Source organism: Nerophis ophidion, linkage group LG06 (assembly GCF_033978795.1).
Source record: "Nerophis ophidion isolate RoL-2023_Sa linkage group LG06, RoL_Noph_v1.0, whole genome shotgun sequence".
Classification (NCBI taxonomy): Eukaryota; Metazoa; Chordata; class Actinopteri; order Syngnathiformes; family Syngnathidae; genus Nerophis; species Nerophis ophidion.
Window position 1 is genome coordinate 17,434,012 of NC_084616.1, and position 22,500 is coordinate 17,456,511.

At 39.2% G+C, this 22,500-nt stretch overlaps 2 protein-coding genes across 5 annotated transcripts in view; one reads left to right on the forward strand and one right to left on the reverse strand.

Moving 5' to 3' along the window:
- The window catches only part of LOC133554305 (6-phosphofructo-2-kinase/fructose-2,6-bisphosphatase-like), a 42,793-nt gene that overhangs the window by 17,267 nt on the left and 3,026 nt on the right, over nt 1-22,500 (reverse strand). Inside the window, exons 1-3 of one of the 4 annotated variants that reach the window (XM_061902877.1) lie at nt 20,155-20,285; nt 8,080-8,205; nt 2,273-2,369 (exon numbers count right to left, since the gene is read on the reverse strand). In XM_061902877.1, coding sequence (XP_061758861.1) covers nt 2,273-2,369; nt 8,080-8,205; nt 20,155-20,209 — 278 coding nt within the window. In that variant the 5' untranslated portion in view covers nt 20,210-20,285. Of the gene's footprint in view, nt 1-2,272; nt 2,370-8,079; nt 8,206-8,431; nt 8,588-19,284; nt 19,430-20,154; nt 20,286-22,500 lie in introns of those variants that run through there. The other 3 variants (XM_061902880.1, XM_061902876.1, XM_061902878.1) reach the window with 3 other exon arrangements.
- Nucleotides 1-22,500, forward strand: part of LOC133554303 (uncharacterized) — a 117,072-nt gene that overhangs the window by 5,709 nt on the left and 88,863 nt on the right. The window contains exon 2 of the mRNA XM_061902873.1: nt 8,315-8,418. The gene's annotated coding sequence lies outside the window, so the exon portion shown is untranslated. The remainder of the gene's footprint in view (nt 1-8,314; nt 8,419-22,500) is intronic.

Below are 22,500 nucleotides of genomic sequence, written 5' to 3' on the forward strand. Positions count from 1 at the left end.
TAATGTACCACTAATATAACATGTATAGATATTTATTTTTTACTAATGTACAATATTTACATCATTTTATGTACAATATTTACTTCACATTTAATGTGCCACCAATAGAACATGTTTACATTATTTTACTAATGTGCAATATTTACATTATTTTATTTTGAATATGCTTCATATTCAATGTACCAAAAATATACCATGTAAACATATTCGATTTACCAATGTACAGTATTTAAATTGTTTTATGTACTTTTAATGTACATTATTTACTTCATATTTAATGTACCACTAATATACCACGTTTACATTATATTTGATTTACTAATATATAATATTTACTTCATTTGATTTACCTTTATTGTACCATTTTTACTTCGTATTTAATGTACCACTAATATAACATGTTTACATTATTTTACTAATGTACATTATTTACATTATTTTATGTACCGTATTTACTTCATATTAATGCACCACTAATATAACATGTTCACATTATATTTATTTTACTAATGTACATTTGCATCATTTTATGTACTTTTATTGTATATTTGCTTCATATTTAATGTACCACTAATATAAAATGTTTCAAATTATATTTAATCTATTAATATACAGTATTTACATCTACCATGTTTACATTTTTAATTTACTAAATCACAGCAATAATATAAATGTATGTACCTCTAATTTGCCGTATTTACGTCATATTTATTGTACCACTAATATTACATGTTTACATTATATGTATTTTATTAATTTACATATGTGCCTTTATTGTACCATATTTGTTTAATATTTAATGTACCACTAATATAACATGTATACATATTTATGTTACTAAATGTACAATATTTACATCATTTTATGTTCAATATATCTTTCATATTTAATGTGCCACTAATATAACATGTTTACATTATTTTACTAATGTGCAATATTTACATCATTTTATGTACAATATATGCTTCATATTCAAAGTACCACTAATGTACCATGTAAATATTCGATTTACCAATGTACAGTATTTACATTGTTTTATGTAACTAGATGTGAATTCTCCCTGCCCACTGGGTGTGAGTTTTCCTTGCCCTTTTGTGGGTTCTTCCGAGGATGTTGTAGTCGTAATGATTTGTGCAGGCCTTTGAGACATTTGTGATTCGGGGCTATATAAATAAACATTGATTGATTGATATGTACTTTTAATGTACCTTATTTACTTCATATTTAATGTACCACTAATATAGCACGTTTACATTATATTTGATTTACTAATATATAATATTTACATCATTTGATGTACCTTTTATTGTACCATATTTACTTCGTATTTAATGTACCACTAATATAACATGTTTACATTATTTTACTAATGTACATTATTTACATTTTATGTACTGTATTTATTTCATATTAATGCACCACTAATATAACATGTTCACATTATATTTATTTTACTAATGTACATTTGCATCATTTTATGTACTTTTATTGTATATTTGCTTTATATTTAATGTACCACTAATATAAAATGTTTCAAATTATATTTAATGTATTAATATACAGTATTTACATCTAATATACCATGTTTACATTTTTAATTCACTAAATCACAGCAATAATATAAATGTATGCACCTTTAATGTGCCCTATTTACATCATATTTATTATACCATTAGTATTACATGTTTACATTATATGTAATATATTAATTTACAGAATGTCATGTACCTTTATTGTACCATATTTGCTTCATATTTAATTTACCACTAATATAAAATGTATACATATTTATTTTTTACTAATGTACAATATGTACATAATTTTATGTACAATATATGCTTCATATTTAATGTGCCACTAATATAACATGTTTGCATTATTTTAGTAATTTGCAATATTTACATCATTTTATGTACAATATATGCTTCATATTCAATGTACCAATAATGTACCATGTAAACATATTTGATTTACTAATGTACATTATTTACATTGTTTTATGTACTTTATTTACTTCATATTTAATTTACCACAAACATAGCATGTTTACATTAATTTGAAGTGCTAATATACAATATTTATATCCTTTCATGTACCTTTTATTGTACACATATTTACTTCATATTCAATGTACCAGTAATACACCATGTTTACGTTATATTTATCCCATTTCTCAATGTTAATCAAAAGCTTCCCGTGACTTTTTGAGTCATGTTACTGACTGACAAACCTTCCCGGAGCGTCATAAAAGCCCTACAAACCCAAAACATACTTGCGTATCTTCATGGCCTCCATGTTGTCGGGTCTGAAGAACTCAAAGCTGTTGTAGGACCGCGTTGCGTCTCTGCGGTACTGACCGACGTTAAACACTGTGAGACGAAGAAAAGCGGGACTCAAATCAGCGACACTTGAGTGGCAAATGTTTTAAAGTGCATGCAGAGCTGGATAAAGATGCTGCCCACTCAGGATTAAATATGATTTGGTTTCCACATTTAAAACACTTCCTTGTGGTCGACATGACACGTAATGGTGATTCTTTGCTCAGAATGTTGCATTAAATGATGTTTTACGGATCATCTTCAAGCCGATTTCTGACCGGTCTTATTTACGTGCCTCCACTACGACAGCGTCTTCTACCCGTCGTCTTTGTTGTAGTTTTTAACGCTCCCATATGGAGTCTACTAACGGATATCAGTCAGAACTGTACACTACTTTGTAATAGAAAGGGCAACAGCGGAGGATGCACGTGCATGTACGAGCCAGTCTGCCCCACAACGAGAGGATAGAGAAAAATAAGGAGATTATTGACTACAGTGGCAAAGCATTTTGGGTAAATTCATACCACACACAGTGCATCCATCCGGAAAGTATTAACAGCACTTAAATTTTTTCCTCATTTTGTTATGTTACAACCTTTTTCCTAAATGGAAAAAATTCATTTTTGTCCTCAAAATTCGACACACAATAACCCACAATATACCGTATTTCCTTTAATTGCCGCCTCTGCGCTAATTAATTTAAAACCTCTCCTCAATCCTGCGCTTATCAAAGGCATGCGGTAAAAGTAAGCATGCGCTAATTATTTTAAAACTTCTTCTCACTCCGGCACTTACCAAAGGCATGCAGTAAAAATTTGAGTGTGATGTAAGCTTGGACCTTAAATCCTACTGAATAACTCATAATCTTCTTCCCTTTATGCGATTTTCAAATTACCGGTATTGAAATCAGCCTCCTCCATTTTGAAAATGATGACAGGGAAGCGTCACTCGTGATGTCACGAGTTTGACCAGGCGGTAATACTAAGCATGCGTTAATTATTTTGGGAAGGGAGTTTGACCCGGCAGTAATTCCAAGGCAGGCGCATACTATATGCCCTGCGGCAATTCAAGGAAATACTCTAGCCCAGGGGTCACCAACGTGGTGCCCGTAAGGACCAGATGAGTCGCCCGCTGGCCTGTTCTAAAAATAGCTCAAATAGCAGCACTTACCAGTGAGCTGCCTCTATTTTTTCAATTTTATTTATTTACTAGCAAGCTGGTCTTGCTTCGCACAACATTTTTAATTCTAAGAGAGACAAAACTCAAATAGAATTTGAAAATCCAAGAAAATATTTTAAAGACTTGGTCTTTACTTGTTTGAATAAATTATTATTTTTTTTACTTTGCTTCTTATAACATTCAGAAAGACAATTTTTGAGAAAAAATACAACCTTAAAAATGATTCTAGGATTTTTAAACACATATAGCTTTTTTATCTTTTAAATTTGTTCCTCTTCTTTCCTGATAATTTAAAATCAATGTTCAAATGTTGTTGTTTTTTCTATTGTAAAGAATAATAAATACATTTTAATTTAATTCTTCATTTTAGCTTCTGTTTTTTCGACGAATAATATTTGTGAAATATTTCTCCAAACTTATGATAAAAATTCAAAAAAAATATTCTGGCAAATCTAGAAAATCTGTAGAATCAAATTTAAATCTTATTTCAAAGTCTTTTGAATTTATTTTAAAATTTTTGTTCTGGAAAATCTAGAAGAAATAATGATTTGTCTTTGTTAGAAATATAGCTTGGTCCAATTTGTTATGTATTCTAACAAAATGGAGATTGGATTTTAACCTATTTAAAACATGTCATCAAAATTCTAAAATTAATCTTAATCAGGAAAAATTACGATTATGATGTTCCATTAATTCTTCTCTTCATTTTTTTCGGTTGAATTTGGAATTTTAAAGAGTTGAAATTGAAGATAAACTATGTTTCATAATTTAATTTTCATTTTTTTCCTGTTTTCTCCTCTTTTAAACCGTTCAATTAAATGTTTTTTAATCATTTATTCTCTACAAAAAACCTTCCGTAAAGGAAAAAAAACGTACGGTGGAATGACAGACAGAAATACCCATTTATTTTTTATGTATATAGATTTATTTATTAAAGGTAAATTGAGCAAATTGGCTATTTCTGGCAATGTATTTAAGTGTGTATCAAACAGGTAGCCCTTCGCATTAATCAGTACCAAAAAAGTAGCTCTTGGTTTCAGAAAGGTTGGTGACCCCTGCGGTATACAGTATCATGATATTTTCCCTTGGCGTTGAATGAACACTTGATGCATATAATCACACCAGTATGGTGAGTCTATGTGTCTACATCAGGGGTCGGGAACCTTTTTGGCTGAGAGAGCCAAGAAGCCAAATATTTTAAAATGTATTTCTGTAAGAGCCATATAATATTTTTTGTAATAAAATTGTTATTCTGAAGCTAACTGTGGAGAGGGGCGTGGCCTGCGGGCCTGCATCGAAGCGGGGTGTTGCCAGGATCAGCCTCGAAATCAGCGACAGGTGCGTAGATGGCCCATCTGGGCTTTATCTAATCACCTGCCGCTCGGTTATAAGCAGCAGCCAGGAGGAGAGACGGGGTTGGAGCTAGACCCAAAGCACAAGCGAGGACGAAAGACAAAAAAACAATTGCTGGAAAGCAACTGAGAGACTTATTGAAAAATAAAACAATATTGTAACCCTGAAACAGGCTCTCATGTCGGTGCTTGGTGGTCTGAAGAACCCCCAGGAGGGCAAGCCCCTCACTAACCAATAGTAAATAAATAACTTCCTACCATTAACACAACTTTTTAAACAGGTGCGGTAGAAAACGGATGGATGGATTAAAAATGCATCAGAATGTTTTATATTTTGAACATTATTTTTAACACTAAAGTGGAATTATTCATTACTTATCGTGTTAAGCAATGTCAGCTCAGATTTATCCGAGAGCCAGACGCAGTCATCAAAAGAGCCACATCTGGCTCTAGAGCCATAGGTTCCCTACCCCTGGTCTACATTAAAACATTATTGTTCATACTGCCATAATATATGCTATTGCTTCTGTATTTTGTTGGTGTGGCACCGGCAGAGATGTTGACATGCGGAGTTTCAAGCACTCTTCATTCTCTAGCGGGTTACTTTTCAAATGATGCTACATATTAGCAGTAATGCTACTTTTTGTAGCAACGCTTTTGCCGCAACACTTGACACATTACAGTTGTCTGTTCAACATCTTCCCGCTTGAAGCCAAACCACCACCAGACGATGGACCCCGTGCTGTTTTTCTTGGGAATTAATTCTTCCTTCATTTGTTACCAGATTCCCGCCTTCTCTCTCTCGTATTACCGCTTGCACCGGGAGACTCACAAATTTCAGTGCCCCTCCCGTAAATCTCCCGGAGCAACCATTCTCCCGATTTCCACCCGGACAACAGTATTGGGGGCGTGTCTTAAAGGCACACTGTCTCTCTCACCTGAAACCTTCCCCCCTTAACAGCCGCGTGTTGTCCGGGCGTCCGCTTTTCCTCCGGGTTTAACAATGGCCTTTACTTGTAGATGTCAAGAAATGTTGACACATTGTATGATCTTTTCTCTGGTCTAATGATAACGTTAAATTCAAGCACACACAAGTGAATACAAGGCATACTTGGTCAACAGCTGCCCCCGCGACCTGACTTCGGATAAGCCGAAGAAGATGAATGAATGGATGGCATTTTAAAGCATTTTTTGGCTGATACTATCGGACATCTCTAGTTTTTAGCATTCAATCAGACATTATTGTGAGTTTTGTATTAGTGATTCCAAGAAAAAATGTCTTTCTCTAAATTTGGCCGCCCTACCACATATAGAAACTTCATACTGCTTGATTTTATGGGGATCAATACCCGGTAGTACCGAAGGACTTTGGTCGGTACCTTTTAAAAGTACTGAAATTACAAACTCCGTTTCCATATGAGTTGGGAAATTGTGTTAGATGTAAATATAAACGGAATACGATAATTTGCAAATATTTTTCAACCCATATTCAATTGAATGCACTACAATGCACTAGTTGATGTTGAAACTCATAAACTTTATTATTTTTTTGCAAATAATAATTAACTTAGAATTTCATGGCTGCAACATGTGCCAAAGTAGTTGGGAAAGGACATGTTCACCACTGTGTTACATCACCTTTTCTTTCAACAACACTCAATAAACGTTTGGGAACTGAGGAAACTATTTCTTGAAGCTTTGAAAGTGGAATTCTTTCCCATTCTTGTTTTATGTAGAGCTTCAGTCGTTCAACAGTCCGGGGTCTCCGCTGTCGTATTTTACGCTTCATAACGCGCCACATATTTTCGATGGGAGACAGGTCTGGACTGCAGGCGGGCCAGGAAAGTACCCGCACTCTTTTTTTTTTTTACGAAGCCACGCTGTTGTAACACGTGCTGAATGTGGCTTGGCATTGTCTTGCTGAAATAAACAGGGGCGTCCATGAAAAAGACGGTGCTTAGATGGCAGCATATGTTGTTCCAAAACCTATATGTACCTTTCAGCATTAATGGTACCTTCACAGATGTGTAAGTTACCCATGCCTTGGCCACTAATGCACCTCCATACCATCACAGATGCTGGCTTTTGAACTTTGCGTCGATAACAGTCTGGATGGTTCGCTTCCCCTTTGGTCCGGATGACACGATATCAAATATTTCCCAAAAATTTTTGTGATGTGGACTCGTCAGACCACAGAACACTTTTCCACTTTGCATCAGTTCATCTTAGGTGAGCTCGGGCCCAGACAAGCTGGCGGCGTTCCTGTGTGTTGTTGACGAATGACTTTCGCTTTGCATAGTAGAGTTTTAACTTGCACTTACAGATGTAGCGACCAACTGTAGTTACTGACAGTGGTTTTATGAAGTGTTCCTGAGCCCATGTGGTGATATCCTTTACAAACAAATGTCAGTTTTTGATGCAGTACTGCCTGAGGGATCAAAGGTCTGTAATATAATCGCTTACGTGCAGTGATTTCGCCAGATTAAGAAACCTTTTGATGATTTTACGGACAGTAGATGGTAAAATCTCTAAATTCCTTGCAATAACTCGTTGAGAAATGTTGTTCTAAAACTGTTCGACAATTTGCTTACAAATTGGTGACTCTTGCCCCATCCTTGTTTGTGAATTCCATCCATTTTCTACCACTTATTCCCCTTTGGGGTCGCGGGAATTACGTAGCATTTCATGGAAGCTGCTTTTATACCCAACCATGGCACCCACCTGTTCTCAATTAGCCTGCACACCTGTGGAATCTTCCAAATAAGTGTTTAATGAGCATTCCTCAACTTTATCAGTATTTATTGCCACCTTTCCCAACTTCTTTTTCACGTGTTGCTGGCATCAAATTCTAAAGTTAATGATTATTTGCACACAAAAAAAAAATGTTTATCAGTTTGAACCTCAAATATGTTGTCTTTGTAGCATATTCAACTGAATACGGGTTGAAAATGATTTGCAAATCATTGTATTCCGTTTATATTTACATCTAACACAATTTCCCAACTCATATGGAAACGGGGTTTGTAGTACCCATCCCTACTCATGATGCCACAAATGCAGCTTATGTTGTGTTGTAGAGACCATGAAAAAACAGATGCCACAGCCGCTAATGATTGACCCCGGCGGGTTATTTGCTTTTGTGGGCCACGTACCGCACGCCACCTAAAGGTCCAAGGGACAATTCAGCCGCCTGATTTGCAAACCGAGGCTTCGTGTTGTGTGTCTGATACCTTTGGTGGTCACCCCGATCCAGTTCAGGTATCTGGTGAGCTTCTTTGAAATGTACGTTTTCCCCCTGGCCGGCAGCCCCACCATCACAATCATGGTGGGGGAGTTGGTGAACTGGGGAACCGAGGCTGAAAGGCAAAAAAAGGAAACAAAGTTAACATTACCAAACTTCCACTGTAGCATAAACAAACACTCATTTTGTGTTGTAATTGTGTTGTGTCGCTGCTTCCATGGCAGGCAGAAAGCCCCAGGGTGAACGGCCTGGAGGACGCATCCCAACCAAGTCAACCAGTCGGGTCAGGTGTCAAAAGTCCCAAAACACACAACTTCTTGGACCCCAGGTGAGTTACTCACATCCTCGACGTTTATTCAGCCGGTTCTGCAGCCAGGGTACCCAGGTCTTCTCCAGACGGGTTTGAGTGAGGGTGTTGTGAGGGTGCGACATGGCTGCGTGTGTGTGTGTGTGAGAGAGAAAGAAGAACCGCCCAGGTGAGAAACGACTTTAAAAGCCTTTCAAAGGAAGGGGCGGGGTCATCCAGGCATCTGTTAGCCTGCTGGCAAAGTCACACGTGTTTGATTGGCGGGTGACATCAGCCGACTGACATCAATGAGGCGCTCAGCACGCCCTTTGTTCCCTCCCCCCCGCCAAACTGGACTGCTGTACTAGGTCAGGACACCATGCTGCCATAAACCTACTGTGTCTGTATGTTAAAGTAGCAATGATTGTCACACACACACTAGGTGTGGTGAAATGTGTCCGCTGCATGTGACCCATTCCCTTGATCACCCCCTGGGAGGTGAGGTGAGGGGAGCAGTGAGCAGCAGCAGTGGCCACGCCCTGGGAATCATTTTTGGTGATTTGACCCCTAATTCCGACCCTTGTTGCTGAGTGCCAAGCAGGGAGGTAATCGGTCCCATTTTTATAGTCTTTGGTATGACTCGGCCGGGGTTTGAACTCACAACCCACTGATCTCAGGGCGGACTCTCTGACCACTAGGCCACTGAGTAGGTATTTATGTGGAGACATGTGTCTATGTGTGTGTGTGTGAGTGTGTGTGTAGGTGTCCGTGTGTGTGTGTCTTTGTGTGTAGTGTGTGTTCGTAGGTGTGTGTCTGTCTGTATGTATGTATGTGTTTGTGTGTCTGTGTGAGAGTGTATAAGTGTGTTTGTAGGTGTGTCTGTGTTTTGTGTGCGTGTGTCTGTAAGTGTGTTCGTGTAGGTGTGTGTCTCTGTGTACTTGTGTAGATGTGTGTTTGAGTGTGTGTGTGTCTGTCTGTATGTATGTGTGTGTCTGTGAGTGTAGGTGTGTGTCTCTGTGTGGGAGTGTGAGAGTGTGTATGAGTGTAGGTGTGTCTGTATGGTATTGTGTGTGTGTTTGTGTGTATGTCTGTATGTATGTGTGTGTCTGTGAGGTTAGGTGTGTGTCTCTGTGTGGGAGTGTGAGAGTGTGTGTATGAGTGTAGGTGTGTCTGTATGGTATTGTGTGTGTGTTTGTGTGTATGTCTGTATGTATGTGTGTGTCTGTGAGTGTAGGTGTGTGTGTATGCTTTTGTGTGTGTATGTCTGTATGTATGTGTGTGTGTGTAAGTGTATATCTGTGTGTGTGTGTAGATGTGTGTGTCTGCATGTTTGTCTGTAAACGTGTGTCTGTGAGTGTGTGTGTGTGTCTGTGAGTAGGTGTGTGTCTGTCTGTATGTATGTGTGTGTGTTAGTGTTGTCAGTGTGTGTGTCTGTCTGTGTGTGTAGGTGTGTGTCTGTGTACTTGTGTAAATGTGTGTCTGTGGGTGTAAGTGTGTCTGTGTGTGTACACATGGCTTTGTGTGTAGGTGTGTGTATGTCTGTATGTATGTGTGTGTGTAAGTGTATGTCTGTGTGTGTGTGTCTCTGTGTGCTTGTGTAGATGTGTCTGTGAGTGTGTGTGTGTGTGTGTGTGTAGGTGTGTCTGTATGTTTTATTGTGTGTGTGTCTGTGTGTAAGTGTGTTTGTGTGTGTACACGTGTCTTTGTGTGTAGGTGTGTGTGTGTGTTCCTTGGCGTGTGTATATCTGTATGTATGTGTGTGTGTGTAACTGTATGTCTGTGTGTGTGTCTCTGTGTGCTTGTGTAGATGTGTGTCTGTGAGAGTGTGTGAATGTGTGTGTCTGTGTGTGAATGTGTGTGTCTGTGTGTGTGTGTGTCTGTATGTTTGTGTGTGTCTGTGAGTGTGTGCGTGTAAGTGTATGACGGTGTGTGTCTCTGTGTGCTTGTGTAGATGTGTCTGTGAGAGTGTGTTTAAGTGTCTGTGTAGGTGTGTCTGTATGTTTTATTGTGCGTGTGTCTGTGTGTCTGTCTGTATGTATGTATGTGTGGGTCTGTGAGTGTAGGTGTATGTCTGTGTATGTGTCGTGTGTCTGTGAGAGTGTGTTTAAGTGTCTGTGTAGGTGTGTCTGTATGTTTTATTGTGCGTGTGTCTGTGTATAGGTGTGTGTCTGTCTGTATGTATGTGTGGGTCTGTGAGTGTAGGTGTATGTCTGTGTATGTGTCGTGTGTCTGTGAGAGTGTCTGTAGGTTTATGTCCTGTGTGTGTGTGTAGGTGTGTGTCTCTGTGTGCTTGTGTAGATGGGTGTGTGAGAGTGTGTGCATGTGTGTCTGTATGGTTTTGTGTGTGTGTTTGTCTGTATGAATGTGTGTTTGTGAATGTGTAAGTGTATGTCTGTGTGTGTAGTTGTGTGTGTCTGCATGTGTTTGTGTGTAGATGTGTGTGTAGGTGTGTCTGTATGTTTTTGTGTGTGTCTGTGTGTAGGTGTGCCTGTCTGTATGTATGTGTAAGTGTATGTCTGTGTGGGTCTGTACGTGTGTGTGTAGGTGTGTGTGTCTCTGTGTGCTTGTGTAGATGTGTGTCTGTGAGAGTGTGTGTATGTGTGTGTGTGTAAGTGTGTGTCTGTGAGTGTGTCTCTGTGCTTGTGTAGGTCAATGTGAGTGTGGTTTCTTGTATTTGTAGCCTTCTTGAGACATGAAGAAGGCAAAGTAGCTTCCATATGAGGAGGTGTGAACAAGTGATGACATAAATCATGGTCCATTGCATCTAATAGAGAATGTCTCATTTGCACCCCTGGTGGTGACATCTATCAAAATGAGGGTGGTCCCAAAAAGGAGGGATTTTCCATATTGACTATGTTTCCCCCCTCTGGTCAACATATGAAATAACAAGTGGGCGGGAAACATTGAAATGCGCAAAAAAACTTTTTCTGTTAGTTTGCTATTAAATCTGACCTTTCCAACCGCTTTAATATGTATTTAAGTAAAATTTAATTTAAGAAAACCTGTTTTCTTTTAAGTAATACAGAAATGTACCGGAACTGTTTGTCCTTTTTATGGAAGAATGTCGTTAATCATCGAACTGGCACTCAATTTTATTAAAAAAGTACCAAATTTGAATCGAAAATCGAATCGTTAACCCCAAGATTCAAATCGAATCATGTAATGCTAAAGTTAGGGGGTGCTTGGCTCCAAAATTGGCCTAAATAGTTAGCATGCAAACAGTTAGCGTTTGTTGGTTGTACCCCGTCTTGCTGTGGATTCTCTGCATGGAGTGAGAAGAGAAACAGTAATATCTTTACATATCAACTCTCAGTAACAGAACGTTGTCTTTAGCTCTGTTGGTTTTGATGTAGCGTCCCAAACTACTCTGTGTGGTGTTCAATAACTTATACACTACTAAGTTGGAAGTTGTTCACTGGATTTTTTTAAAGTCATAAAAAGTATCAATAATTATCAATATCGGTCCATATAAAAAACGTAATACAGTTTTGAGACTTATCGCCCCGCCCTTCGTAGGTTGAAGTTTATTTGGAACATGTATACAATTCAATATGATACATGACATATTTTACATATTTTCATGTCTTCGCCCGAGCTTTATTTAGCAGAACGGAGCAAGGGTCATGACTAACTTCCTCTTTACTTATCACATTATTTTATTATTTCCGTACATAATACTAAATGCTGCCAGGATCCTGATGAGAGTGCGGAAATACGACCACGTCACACCAGTTCTCAAATCCCTTCACTGGCTTCCTGTTCCACTCAGGATTGAATACAAAGTCTCCCTACTAACCCACCAGTGCCTCAATGGAAAGAACTGCTCACCCCCGGTCCACCTCACGACACCTCCCTGACCACCTGAGGGCACCACAGACTGTGGATGCTTTTAAAAAAGGCTTAAAAACCCTTAAAAAAAAAAAAGCCTTTTTTTAGATATACAGTATGCGTGCTAGTTCTAGCTATTAGACTATTCTAGTTTTATTTTTATTATATTTTTATTTTTTTAACACAATGTAGCACTTTTGACGTTTTTTGCGCATTGTAAAGTGCTTTTTACAAATATAATCTATTAATATTATTATTATTAAATATATATGTATTTGTTGTATTTGCTGGTGTATTTATGTTGTAGTTGTAAAAAAAAAAATAATAGTAATAATGAATCATCAGCCAATCATCATATCAGCCAATACGGATAAAAGCAGGCCGATATGGATGTACATCCATTCATCCATCCATTTTCTACCGCGTGTCCCTTTCTGGATCGTGGGGCGTCGCTGCAGCCTATCTCATACATTAAAATGCCAATTATCGGTCCTGAAAATGTGTCCATCTCTAATTTGGGACACACGTGTAGAACGTCTGCTGTCATAAGGATGCCGAATGCTAGATTTGTAATATATTCCCATTTAGGTTAAATATGTCTCATAATCCTCACAGGGGAGGCTTTTCGTTTTCTCGTTATTTCCGGGTCCTAATTGGCTGTCAAAGTGTACCGACTTGTCGGAATACCTACTCAGACTTCTTCTGTCCAGGTGAATCTACAATAGATTCACATGGAGCAGGGAAGCAGCAAACAACTCGATGATGTGAACAAATTAACAGCACTTCAATTTTTTCCACATTTTGTTACGTTACAACCTTTTTCCTAAATGGAAAAAAAATATTTTTGTCCTCAAAATTCTACACACAATACCCCACAATATATACAGTATCTCAATATTTTCCCTTGGGCTTGAATGAACACTTGCTGCATATAATCACAGCAGTATGATGATTCTATGTGTCTACATTAAAACACTATTGTTCATACTGCATTAATATAGTCTATTACTTCGGCATTTTGTTGGTGTGGCACCGGCAGAGATGTTGACATGCGGAGTTTCAAGCACTCTTCATTCTCTAGCGGGTTACTTTTCAAATGATGCTACATATTAGCAGTAATGCTACTTTTCGTGGCAACGCTTTTGCCGCACACTTGACACATTACAGTTGTCTGTTCAACATCTTCCCGCTTGAAGCCAAACCACCGCCAGAAGATGCTAAATTGATAAATTGCTCGTCTGCGTTAGCACTTATAATAACAATATCACTGATACTGGAGATGTAAATGGAGTAGCGATGGCGCTTTTTGGCTTTTTGGATGGTTATTAATCAGAATCAGAGTTTATGGACCCAATAGTGGAGCTTCCATTGGCTCTTCTGTAAGCGCCCTTTGTTTATGTTTATTTAATATTTTGAATGCATAAAAGAAAAATCCAACCATCATAAAGATTGGTGAACGACAGGCAAAATTGAAAAAAAAAAAAAAAGTGCAGCTCCCCTTTAAGGTGACAACGTAAACACCCAGTTTCAAACAATAATGTTCACTTAAGTGTCTTTCAACTTGTACTTTCTGACAAGCAGTGTCCTCCATAATGGACATGTTTGGATCAGTCTGGAATATGCCTTTTCTCAGAAGAGTCTTGGAAATGCTTAAGACTAAGGTCGTGTAAATCGGGGTTTGTTTTTCTCTTTGTTGGCAACAGAACTCAAGAAGTTATGGATCGATTTTGATGACATTTTCCAGGGAATGTCCCCCCAAAAATTAAAACATTCCTCTCATCGACTACGAACACACTTCGCTTCCTGCTTACGGCGTTCCGAGCCCCCTACTTGGCAAAGATTTTGGAAGATTTATTTTCAAAATCAAGTTTTTGTTTGATACCGTCACGGTATTATTGTGACGACTGTAAAACCGAAATACCGCGGCATCTACAAAACCGGCACACCCCTAATAACAATACGCTTTATCACTTATAAGGGACAATGAGGACTCCATGCAAAGTCTGCAGCTGTGAGACAAACCTATGTGAACAGGTCGGGACCTGCGTTCAAAGAAATGATCCAAAACCAAAAACACACTTCACACAAACGCTGCATGATCGAGAACAAATGCCAACATCTATTCCGCTAGTTCCAAAAAACACACGCAGACCCTCAAATCGTGAGATGTGGCCTTTGTTTTGTGAACATGCAGCATTTCACCCTAATATTTTAGTACCGGTACCGGTGGCAAAATGTATTTCAATACTTTTGAGTACTTTTCTAAATAAAGGGGACCACAAAAAATTTCATTATTGTCTTGATTTTAACCAACCGTTTTAGGGTACATTAAACATATGTTTATTATTGCAATATAGTCCTTAAATAAAATGGTGAAAATACTAGACAACTTGTCTTTTAGTAGTAAGTAAACAAACAAAGGCTCCTAAGTAGCATACTTGCCAACCCTCCTGATTTTCCTGGGAGGGTCCCGAATTTCAGTGCCCCTCCCGAAAATCTCCCGGGGCAACAATTCTCACGAATTTCTCCCGATTTCCACCCGGACAGCAATATTGGGGGCGTGCCTTTAGCATCCCCGCTTACCTGAAACCTTCACCCTTTAAAGGTTGCATGCTGTCCTCAGTCACGTCTGCTTTTCCTCCATACAAACAGCGTGCCCAGTCACATAACATCTACGGCTTTTGGAACTCAGTGCACACACGACAACCTATCTGGATTCGATAAAGAGATTCGATAAGGAATCGGTTCATAAGAGGATTCGCTAATGGCATTGACATCGATAATTTCTTAACGAACATCACCTTCTTTATATACACACATATATACAATAAAAGAAATGCCTGCATTTCAGTGAATTACAGCTATATACATATATATATATATATATATATATATATATATATATATATATATATATATATATATATACAGTATATATACATATGTACTGTATATATATATATATGGATATACCTGTAATTCACTGAATTCAAGTATTTATTTTATGTATGTATATATATATACGAAATACATGAATTCAGTGATTTACAGCTATATATATATATACATTAGAGATGCGCGGATAGTAGGGGTGTAACAGTACACAAAAATTTCAGTTCGGTACGTACATCGTTTTAGAGGTCACGGTTCGGTTCATTTTCGGTACAGTAAGAAAACAACAAAATATACATTTTTTGGTTATTTATTTACCAAATTTGTAAACAATGGCCTTATCCTTTTAACATTGGGAACACTATAAAAATTCTGCCCACGTTAATCCACATTAAACTGCCTCAAGTTGTTGCTTTGATTAAATAAAATGAAAAAAAACCTTTCTTCTACATATAAAAAGTGCAACATTAAACAGTTTCCATTGAAACTGTTTAATGTCAACTCATCATGCTTAATTTATTTCAGCATTTGGGAAGCCTGTAGTTGACTTTTATTATGTAAATGTTGTATTTTTATCAACATGTGATAGCAGGGACCCTGCTATTCAAAACTAGGCTGCTCCATTACTAATGATTAATGTAACTACAGCTGGAAAAATGGTACAATTGCAACAGGTGAGACTATTCATCCCTAAACACAATGGAGTTCAATGAAATAACAGACAGACAGGGCTTTGGTGCCCCTAAAACACGCACACACACACACACTTGCACGCACACACACAAACAGCAAAATGAGCTAACGTTACGCTAAAAGCTATTTAGCCCTCACTTCAAGCCTATACTGTGAGCTAGCTGAGCTGCAGTTTAAGTTTCTAGTAGTCAACGGGCTAATAGTGATGTTAGTAATAATTGTGACTGGGAAGTGTTTAGTATAATTTGGGTAGAGTGCGCTGCTCCACTGCTAAACAAATATCTCTGCTCGACGCCAAATCATTGACTCCATCGTTCTGAAGTCTGAATACGCACTGCTGATTGGCTGTTACATCGCCCTGAATACGCACTGCTGATTGGCTTTGTATGTAACCTATCAGATGGTTGTGTGGGCGGGACAATGCTTGCTGCTGAGACAGAGCCACAGAGGCAGAAAGCAGAGCAGCTTGTGAAGACTTCTGCTTCTAAACTCGTTCGGTACGCCCGCGTGCCGAACCGAAACCCCCGTACCGAAACGGTTCAATACAAATACACGTACCGTTACACCCCTAGCGGATAGGCAATTATATCATCCGCAACCGCATCACTAAAGTCGTCATCCACCCGCCATCCACCCTAACCAACATTTTATCAGAACCGCAACCGCCCGCCACCCGCCCGTTATTATATATCCGGAGTCGGCGAGCTTCACCACTAAAAGAGCTAGTTTGACCCGTGTCACAAAGTAAATAAGGCAATGTGAGCCACTGACGTTCTCGCGAATATCCGATGGTGCTCATTCAGATAACGGGAATAAGGGCGTGCTGTGAAGCCATTGCCTTTGTCACCTTCAACAACATGTACGAACCGTTTGCCAGTCCAGCAACATGTTGTGTGCAGCTTACGCAAACACACATACAAGATTGAAAGGCATACTGGGTGATACAGAGTACACTAATGGTTGTGATATAAACAATTTTAACACTCTTACTAATATGCGCCACACTGTGAAGCCACACCAAACAAGAATGACAAACACATTTCGGGAGAACATCCTCACAGTAACACAACATAAACGCAACACAACAAATACCCAGAATCCTTCGTATCCATGATACTCCTGAATATACTTTACACCCCCCACCTTACCGACGCACAGAGGGGGGGTTGCTGCTAGTGGGGTGTATAATACTTATTAACTGGGTGACTGCCGGCAGACATACTTGAGAATGTTTACGTCAAATAATGTGTTCTTCGCTTTGTGACACGGGTCCAAAATGGCTCTTTGAACGGTAAAAGTTACCTATCTCTGAACCATGTATATCGTATATTTCCAAATGGTTCAACCGCCACCCGCCCAGATCTATTTAAAATCTATTTTTTCGTCATGTCACCCGCGGTTAGATTGGCAAGTATGCTGCGAATTAGTCATAACATATTGTGTCATTTATCATTCTATTATTTTGTCAACATTATTGTTGCGATCCGCTGCTCGGATCGTTCAATTTTGTAGTTTTGATTCCTTTTTGTATCACTCCCCGTCGCTTGACTCCTTAGTTCCTGTTTTAGTCCGTCACCATGGTTACATATTATTCCACCTGCTACTCTCGGTTCCAGCACACCATCCTTATATAAGCCAGCCCATTCTGTTCAGTCATCCTCAGACTCTAATTTGCTTTCTCGCAACAGTTGATGACTTGTTTTTCATGCTCTCACTCGTTAGCTCTCATGCTACGCTTCATTTTATTCCCAGCTTTCATGCTGGTTGTTTTGTTTTTCCCTTTTTGTGCCTTCGTGCAGAGTATAGTGTTTCTGTTCATATTCCTAGCTTCCATGCTAGCGCAATTTGTTTGCCTTTCTGCTTAGCAGCTGTGTTTTTGTTCTTAGTCTGTTTTATTAGGGGTGGTATAGCTCGGTTGGTAGAGCAGCCGTGCCAGCAACTTGAGGGTTGCAGGTTCGATCCCCGCTTCTGCCATCCTAGTCACTGCCGTTGTGTCCTTGGGCAAGACACTTTACCCACCTGCTCCCAGTGCCACCCACACTGGTTTAAAAAATGTAACTTAAATATTGGGTTTCACAATGTAAAGCGCTTTGAGTCACTTTGAGAAAAGCGCTATATAAATATAATTCACTTTACTTATTAGTTTAATAAATCTTTCATTTCTTACCTCACGCTGTGTTCTTGCCCGAAGCATCCCTGGAAGAACATATCCGGCATCGCTATGCCGCACAAGTCTCACAATTATGAGGGACAAACTGTAAACATGGATTATTAATCCACTTGTTCATTTACTGTTAATATCTGCTTAGTTTCTGTTTTAACACGTTCTGTTGAGAAAATGTAATTATCACTTATTCTTCTGTTGTTTGATACTTTACATTAGCTTTGGGTGATACCACACATTTAGGTATCGATCCCATACCTAGTAGTTACAGGATCATACATTGGCCATATTCAAAGTATTTACTGAGTTTATAAACATAATATGAATTAAAAAAATATTGATGTAATTATAGTAGTATCGACTAGATAGGCTCCTGTGCTTGGTATCATTACAGTGGATGTCAGGTGTAGATCCACCCATGGCGTTTGTTTACATTCAAGGCACTAGCTTGCTGTTAGCAATTAGCTGTCATATCCTCCTACGGTGTGTAGTGAAGCATGTTTAGCTATTCCTCGTCCTCCAGTGATAACGGTACTTGTAAGAAACTTACTTTATCTGTCGCCATGGAGGCGAGGGATTAGTGATTTAGAAGTAGCTAAAACACGCAAATGCGTTTCAGTGTTAAATCTTTAGTTTGTACACCAAAATTCTCCCTTTTCTGTTAACACACCGTGTCTGCTTGTAAGTACTCCGTGTGTGCGCGCTGCCGAACATGCTCCTCTGCTTGTAAAACAGGTAATGTCACGACAGGGAACCGGTACTTTTCAAACAAGAGTATAGTAGCGTTTTTCATTCATTAGTACCGCGATGCCATACCGGTATACCGTACAATCCTACCTTGCACGTAAAGGCATACTGAAATGAGATTTTCTTATTTGAACGGGGATAGCAGGTCCATTCTATGTGTCACACTTGATCATTTCGCGATATTGCCATATTTTTGCTGAAAGGATTTAGTAGAGAACATCGACGATAAAGTTCGCAACTTTTGGTCGTTAATAAAAAAAGCCTTGCCTGCACCGGAAGTAGCAGACAATGTGTGCGTGACGTCACGGGTTGTGGAGCTCCTCACATCCTCACATTGTTTACAATCATGGACACCAGCAGCTAGAGCGATTCGGACAGAGAAAGCGACAATTTCCCCATTAATTTGAGCGAGGATGAAAGATTCGTGGATGAGGATAGTGAGAGTAAAGGACGAGAAGAAGAAAAAAAAAGACGAGGGCAGTGGGAGCAATTTAGATGTTTTTAGACACATTTACTAGGCTAATTCTGGAAAATCCCTTATCTGATTGTGTTACTAGTGTTTTAGTGAGATTATAAAGTCATACCTGAAAGTCGGAAGGGTGTGGTGACCGCCAGTGTCTCTGATGGAAGCCACGGAGGAGCCAAGAAACTCTTGACAGCTGCAGGACGCAAGCTCCGCTCATGTCTCCGGTAAGAGCCGACTTATTACCACAATTTTCTCACCGAAACCTGACGGTTGACATGTGGTAGAGAAACATGTTCGCTTGACCGCTCTGTTCCATATTAAAGCTTCACAACAGACAAAAAAACACCGGCTGTGTTTGTGTTGCGACAGCCGGCCGAAATACACCGCTTCCCACCTACATCTTTCTTCTTTGACTTCTCCATTATTCATTGAACAAATTGCAAATGATTCAGCAACACAGATGTCCAGAATACTGTGTATTTATGCGATTAAATCGGACGACTTTTAGCCGTGAGTGGTGCTGGGATAAAATGTCCGCTACAACCAATAACGTCACAAGCACGCGTCAACATAAGCGTCATCATTCCGCGACGTTTTCAACAGGATACTTCGCGGGGTATTTAAAATTGCAATTTAGTAAACTAAAAAGGCTGTATATGTTAATATTTCATCATTGATATATAAACTATCAGACTGCGTGGTTGGTAGTAGTGGGTTTCAGTAGGCCTTTAATAGTTTTTGAGGTTTTATTTGCTGGCTTTACAGCATTTGTTTACGTCACAGCAGTTTGGATTTATCGCGGTTTTTGCTGTCCCACGTACGACACAAGAAGACAAAAACAGCCCAGACACACACACACACACACACACACACACACACACACACACACACACACACACACACACACACACACACACACTATCAGTGACCCCACGCTGCTTCGCGCGCGTTCATGTGGTGGTGCGTGGGTTATCAGGTCAAAGCTCACCTGTGCTCGTGCACCGCGCGCACCTCGGCGGCAGTTTTGTCATGGCGTGCTCCATGCTCGTCCTCGCACGTCAATGTGGCGGCCACGTGGGTGCGTGCTGGTCACGTAACTCCCCACAAAATACAACCCCCCCTCCCCCTGACTTCCCCCCCCCCCCCCTTTCCCCGCAGGACTGACCCCGATTCTCCGAAAAGATTCCGCGCACGCGTGATATAGCGTCGCCATCGTCGCGCGCGGGCAACCGTCACTACGCGACATTAGTTGGCACTGCGCACGCGCACACACCCCCCCCCCCCCCCTCCCAAAAATGGAAATGGTCTCTGGCGCGCGGCCACGCGTTTTTCTTACGCAACCGAGTTGTGTGCGGGCGCGTTCCCGTCGTCCATCGCGCCTCTGCTGTGCGCGCGCATATCTTCATGCTGGTAGTGTGAGGGTTCAGCGGCACTCGAAGTGAAAGTGAAAATGATCCATTAAAAAGAAGAAGATGACAGGAAGTGCTTCCTACTCGCCAACATTCATAATACATGTTTTAACCGCTTCTAAAGCGCGTTGTTGTTCACTCACTGTGGTGTGCTGCGTTTAATGCCTTTTTTAAAAGTCGTTTTTTTCAGAGCTCTCGGAACAATAGTCACAATTTAGGGCTGCGAATCTTTGGGTGTCCCACGATTCGATTCAATATCGATTCTTGGGGTCACGATTCGATAATATATGGATTTTTTTCGATTCAACGCGATTCTCGATTCCAAAACGATATTTTTCCTATTCAAAACGATTCTGTATTCATTCAATACATAAGATTTCAGCAGGATCTACCCCAGTCTGCTGACATGCTAGCAGAGTAGTAGATTTAAAATAAAAAAAAACTTTTATAATGGTAAAGGACAATGTTTTATCAACTGATTGCAATAATGTAAATTTGTTTTAACTATTAAACAAACCAAAAATATGACTTATTTTATCTTTGTGAAAATATTGGACACAGTGTGTTGTCAAGCTTATGAGATGCGATGCAAGTGTAAGCCACTGTGACACTATTGTTATTTTTTTACTTTTATAAATGTCTAATGATAATGTCAGTGAGGGATTTTTACTCACTGCTATGCTAAAATTATAACTAAAATTGATAGTGTTGTTCATAATATTCATTTTTGTTTCACTACTTTTGGTTTGTTCTGTGTCGTGTTTGTGTCTCCTCTCAATTGCTCTGTTTATTGCAGTTCTCAGTGTTGCTGGGTCAGGTTTGGTTTTGGAATTGGATTGCATTGTTATGGTATTGCTGTGTATTGCTTTGTTGGATTGATTAAAAAAAAAAGAAGAATTAATTTCTTTTAAAAAAAATCGATTAAAAAAAAAAAAAGAGAATCGATTCTGAATCGCACAACGTGAGAATCGCAATTCATATTCGAATCGATTTTTTTCCCACACCCCTAATTCACATGTTCAAAGATTCTTAAAGGGGATAATTATCACCAGACCTATGTAAGCGTCATTATATACCTTGATGTTGCAGAAAAAAGACCATATGTTTTTTTTACCGATTTCCGAACTCTAAATGGGTGAATTTTGGCAAATTAAACGCCTTTCTATTATTCGCTCTCAGACGTTGTGACGTCACCTCGGTAGTCAGTTCACCATTTTCTCAAACACATTACAAACATCGAGTCTAATCAGCTCTGTTATTTTCAGTTTTTTCGACTGTTTTCCATACCTTGGAGACATCATGCCTCGTCTGTGTGTTGTCGGAGGGTGTAACAACACGATCTTGATTGGATTATCCAGAGAATAGTGCTCGATACCATGGTAGAGCGCAATATGTATGTGTGGGAAAAATCATAAGACTACTTCATTTCTACAGAAGTGTTTCATGAGGGGTTCCCTCAATCATCAGGAGATTTTAATGGAAGCATTCACATACAATGGTTTATATAGGGCACAGAGTGGGTGGGTACAGGCAGGCGTAGGGGCGTGGCGATTGGCTCGTGTTACCTAGGAGGTGTTTACGTCTGTGACGGCATGCTGATATAATTTCGCTGCGCTTGTTGAGGGATGACAGGTCTGGGTGATATATAATAAACAGTTTGTCTTTTAAGCATAGGTTGCATCTTTTATTACCACTGTTGTAAGGTGCGCTGGAAGCAAGAATTTGCCATGTTATTGAATATTCAACATTATTCTCTTTGAGGTTCCAAATGTGCTTGATGAGTTCTGTAGAATTCCGCAAGGTCTGGTTTCTAAAGGAGGCCTTGTTATTATTCCATCTGGCTTTAAACGCTCCTTCGGTTAATCCTACGTACTTGTCGGATGTGCTAATGTCCTTGCGTGTTACCTTTGCTTGGTAAACGACTG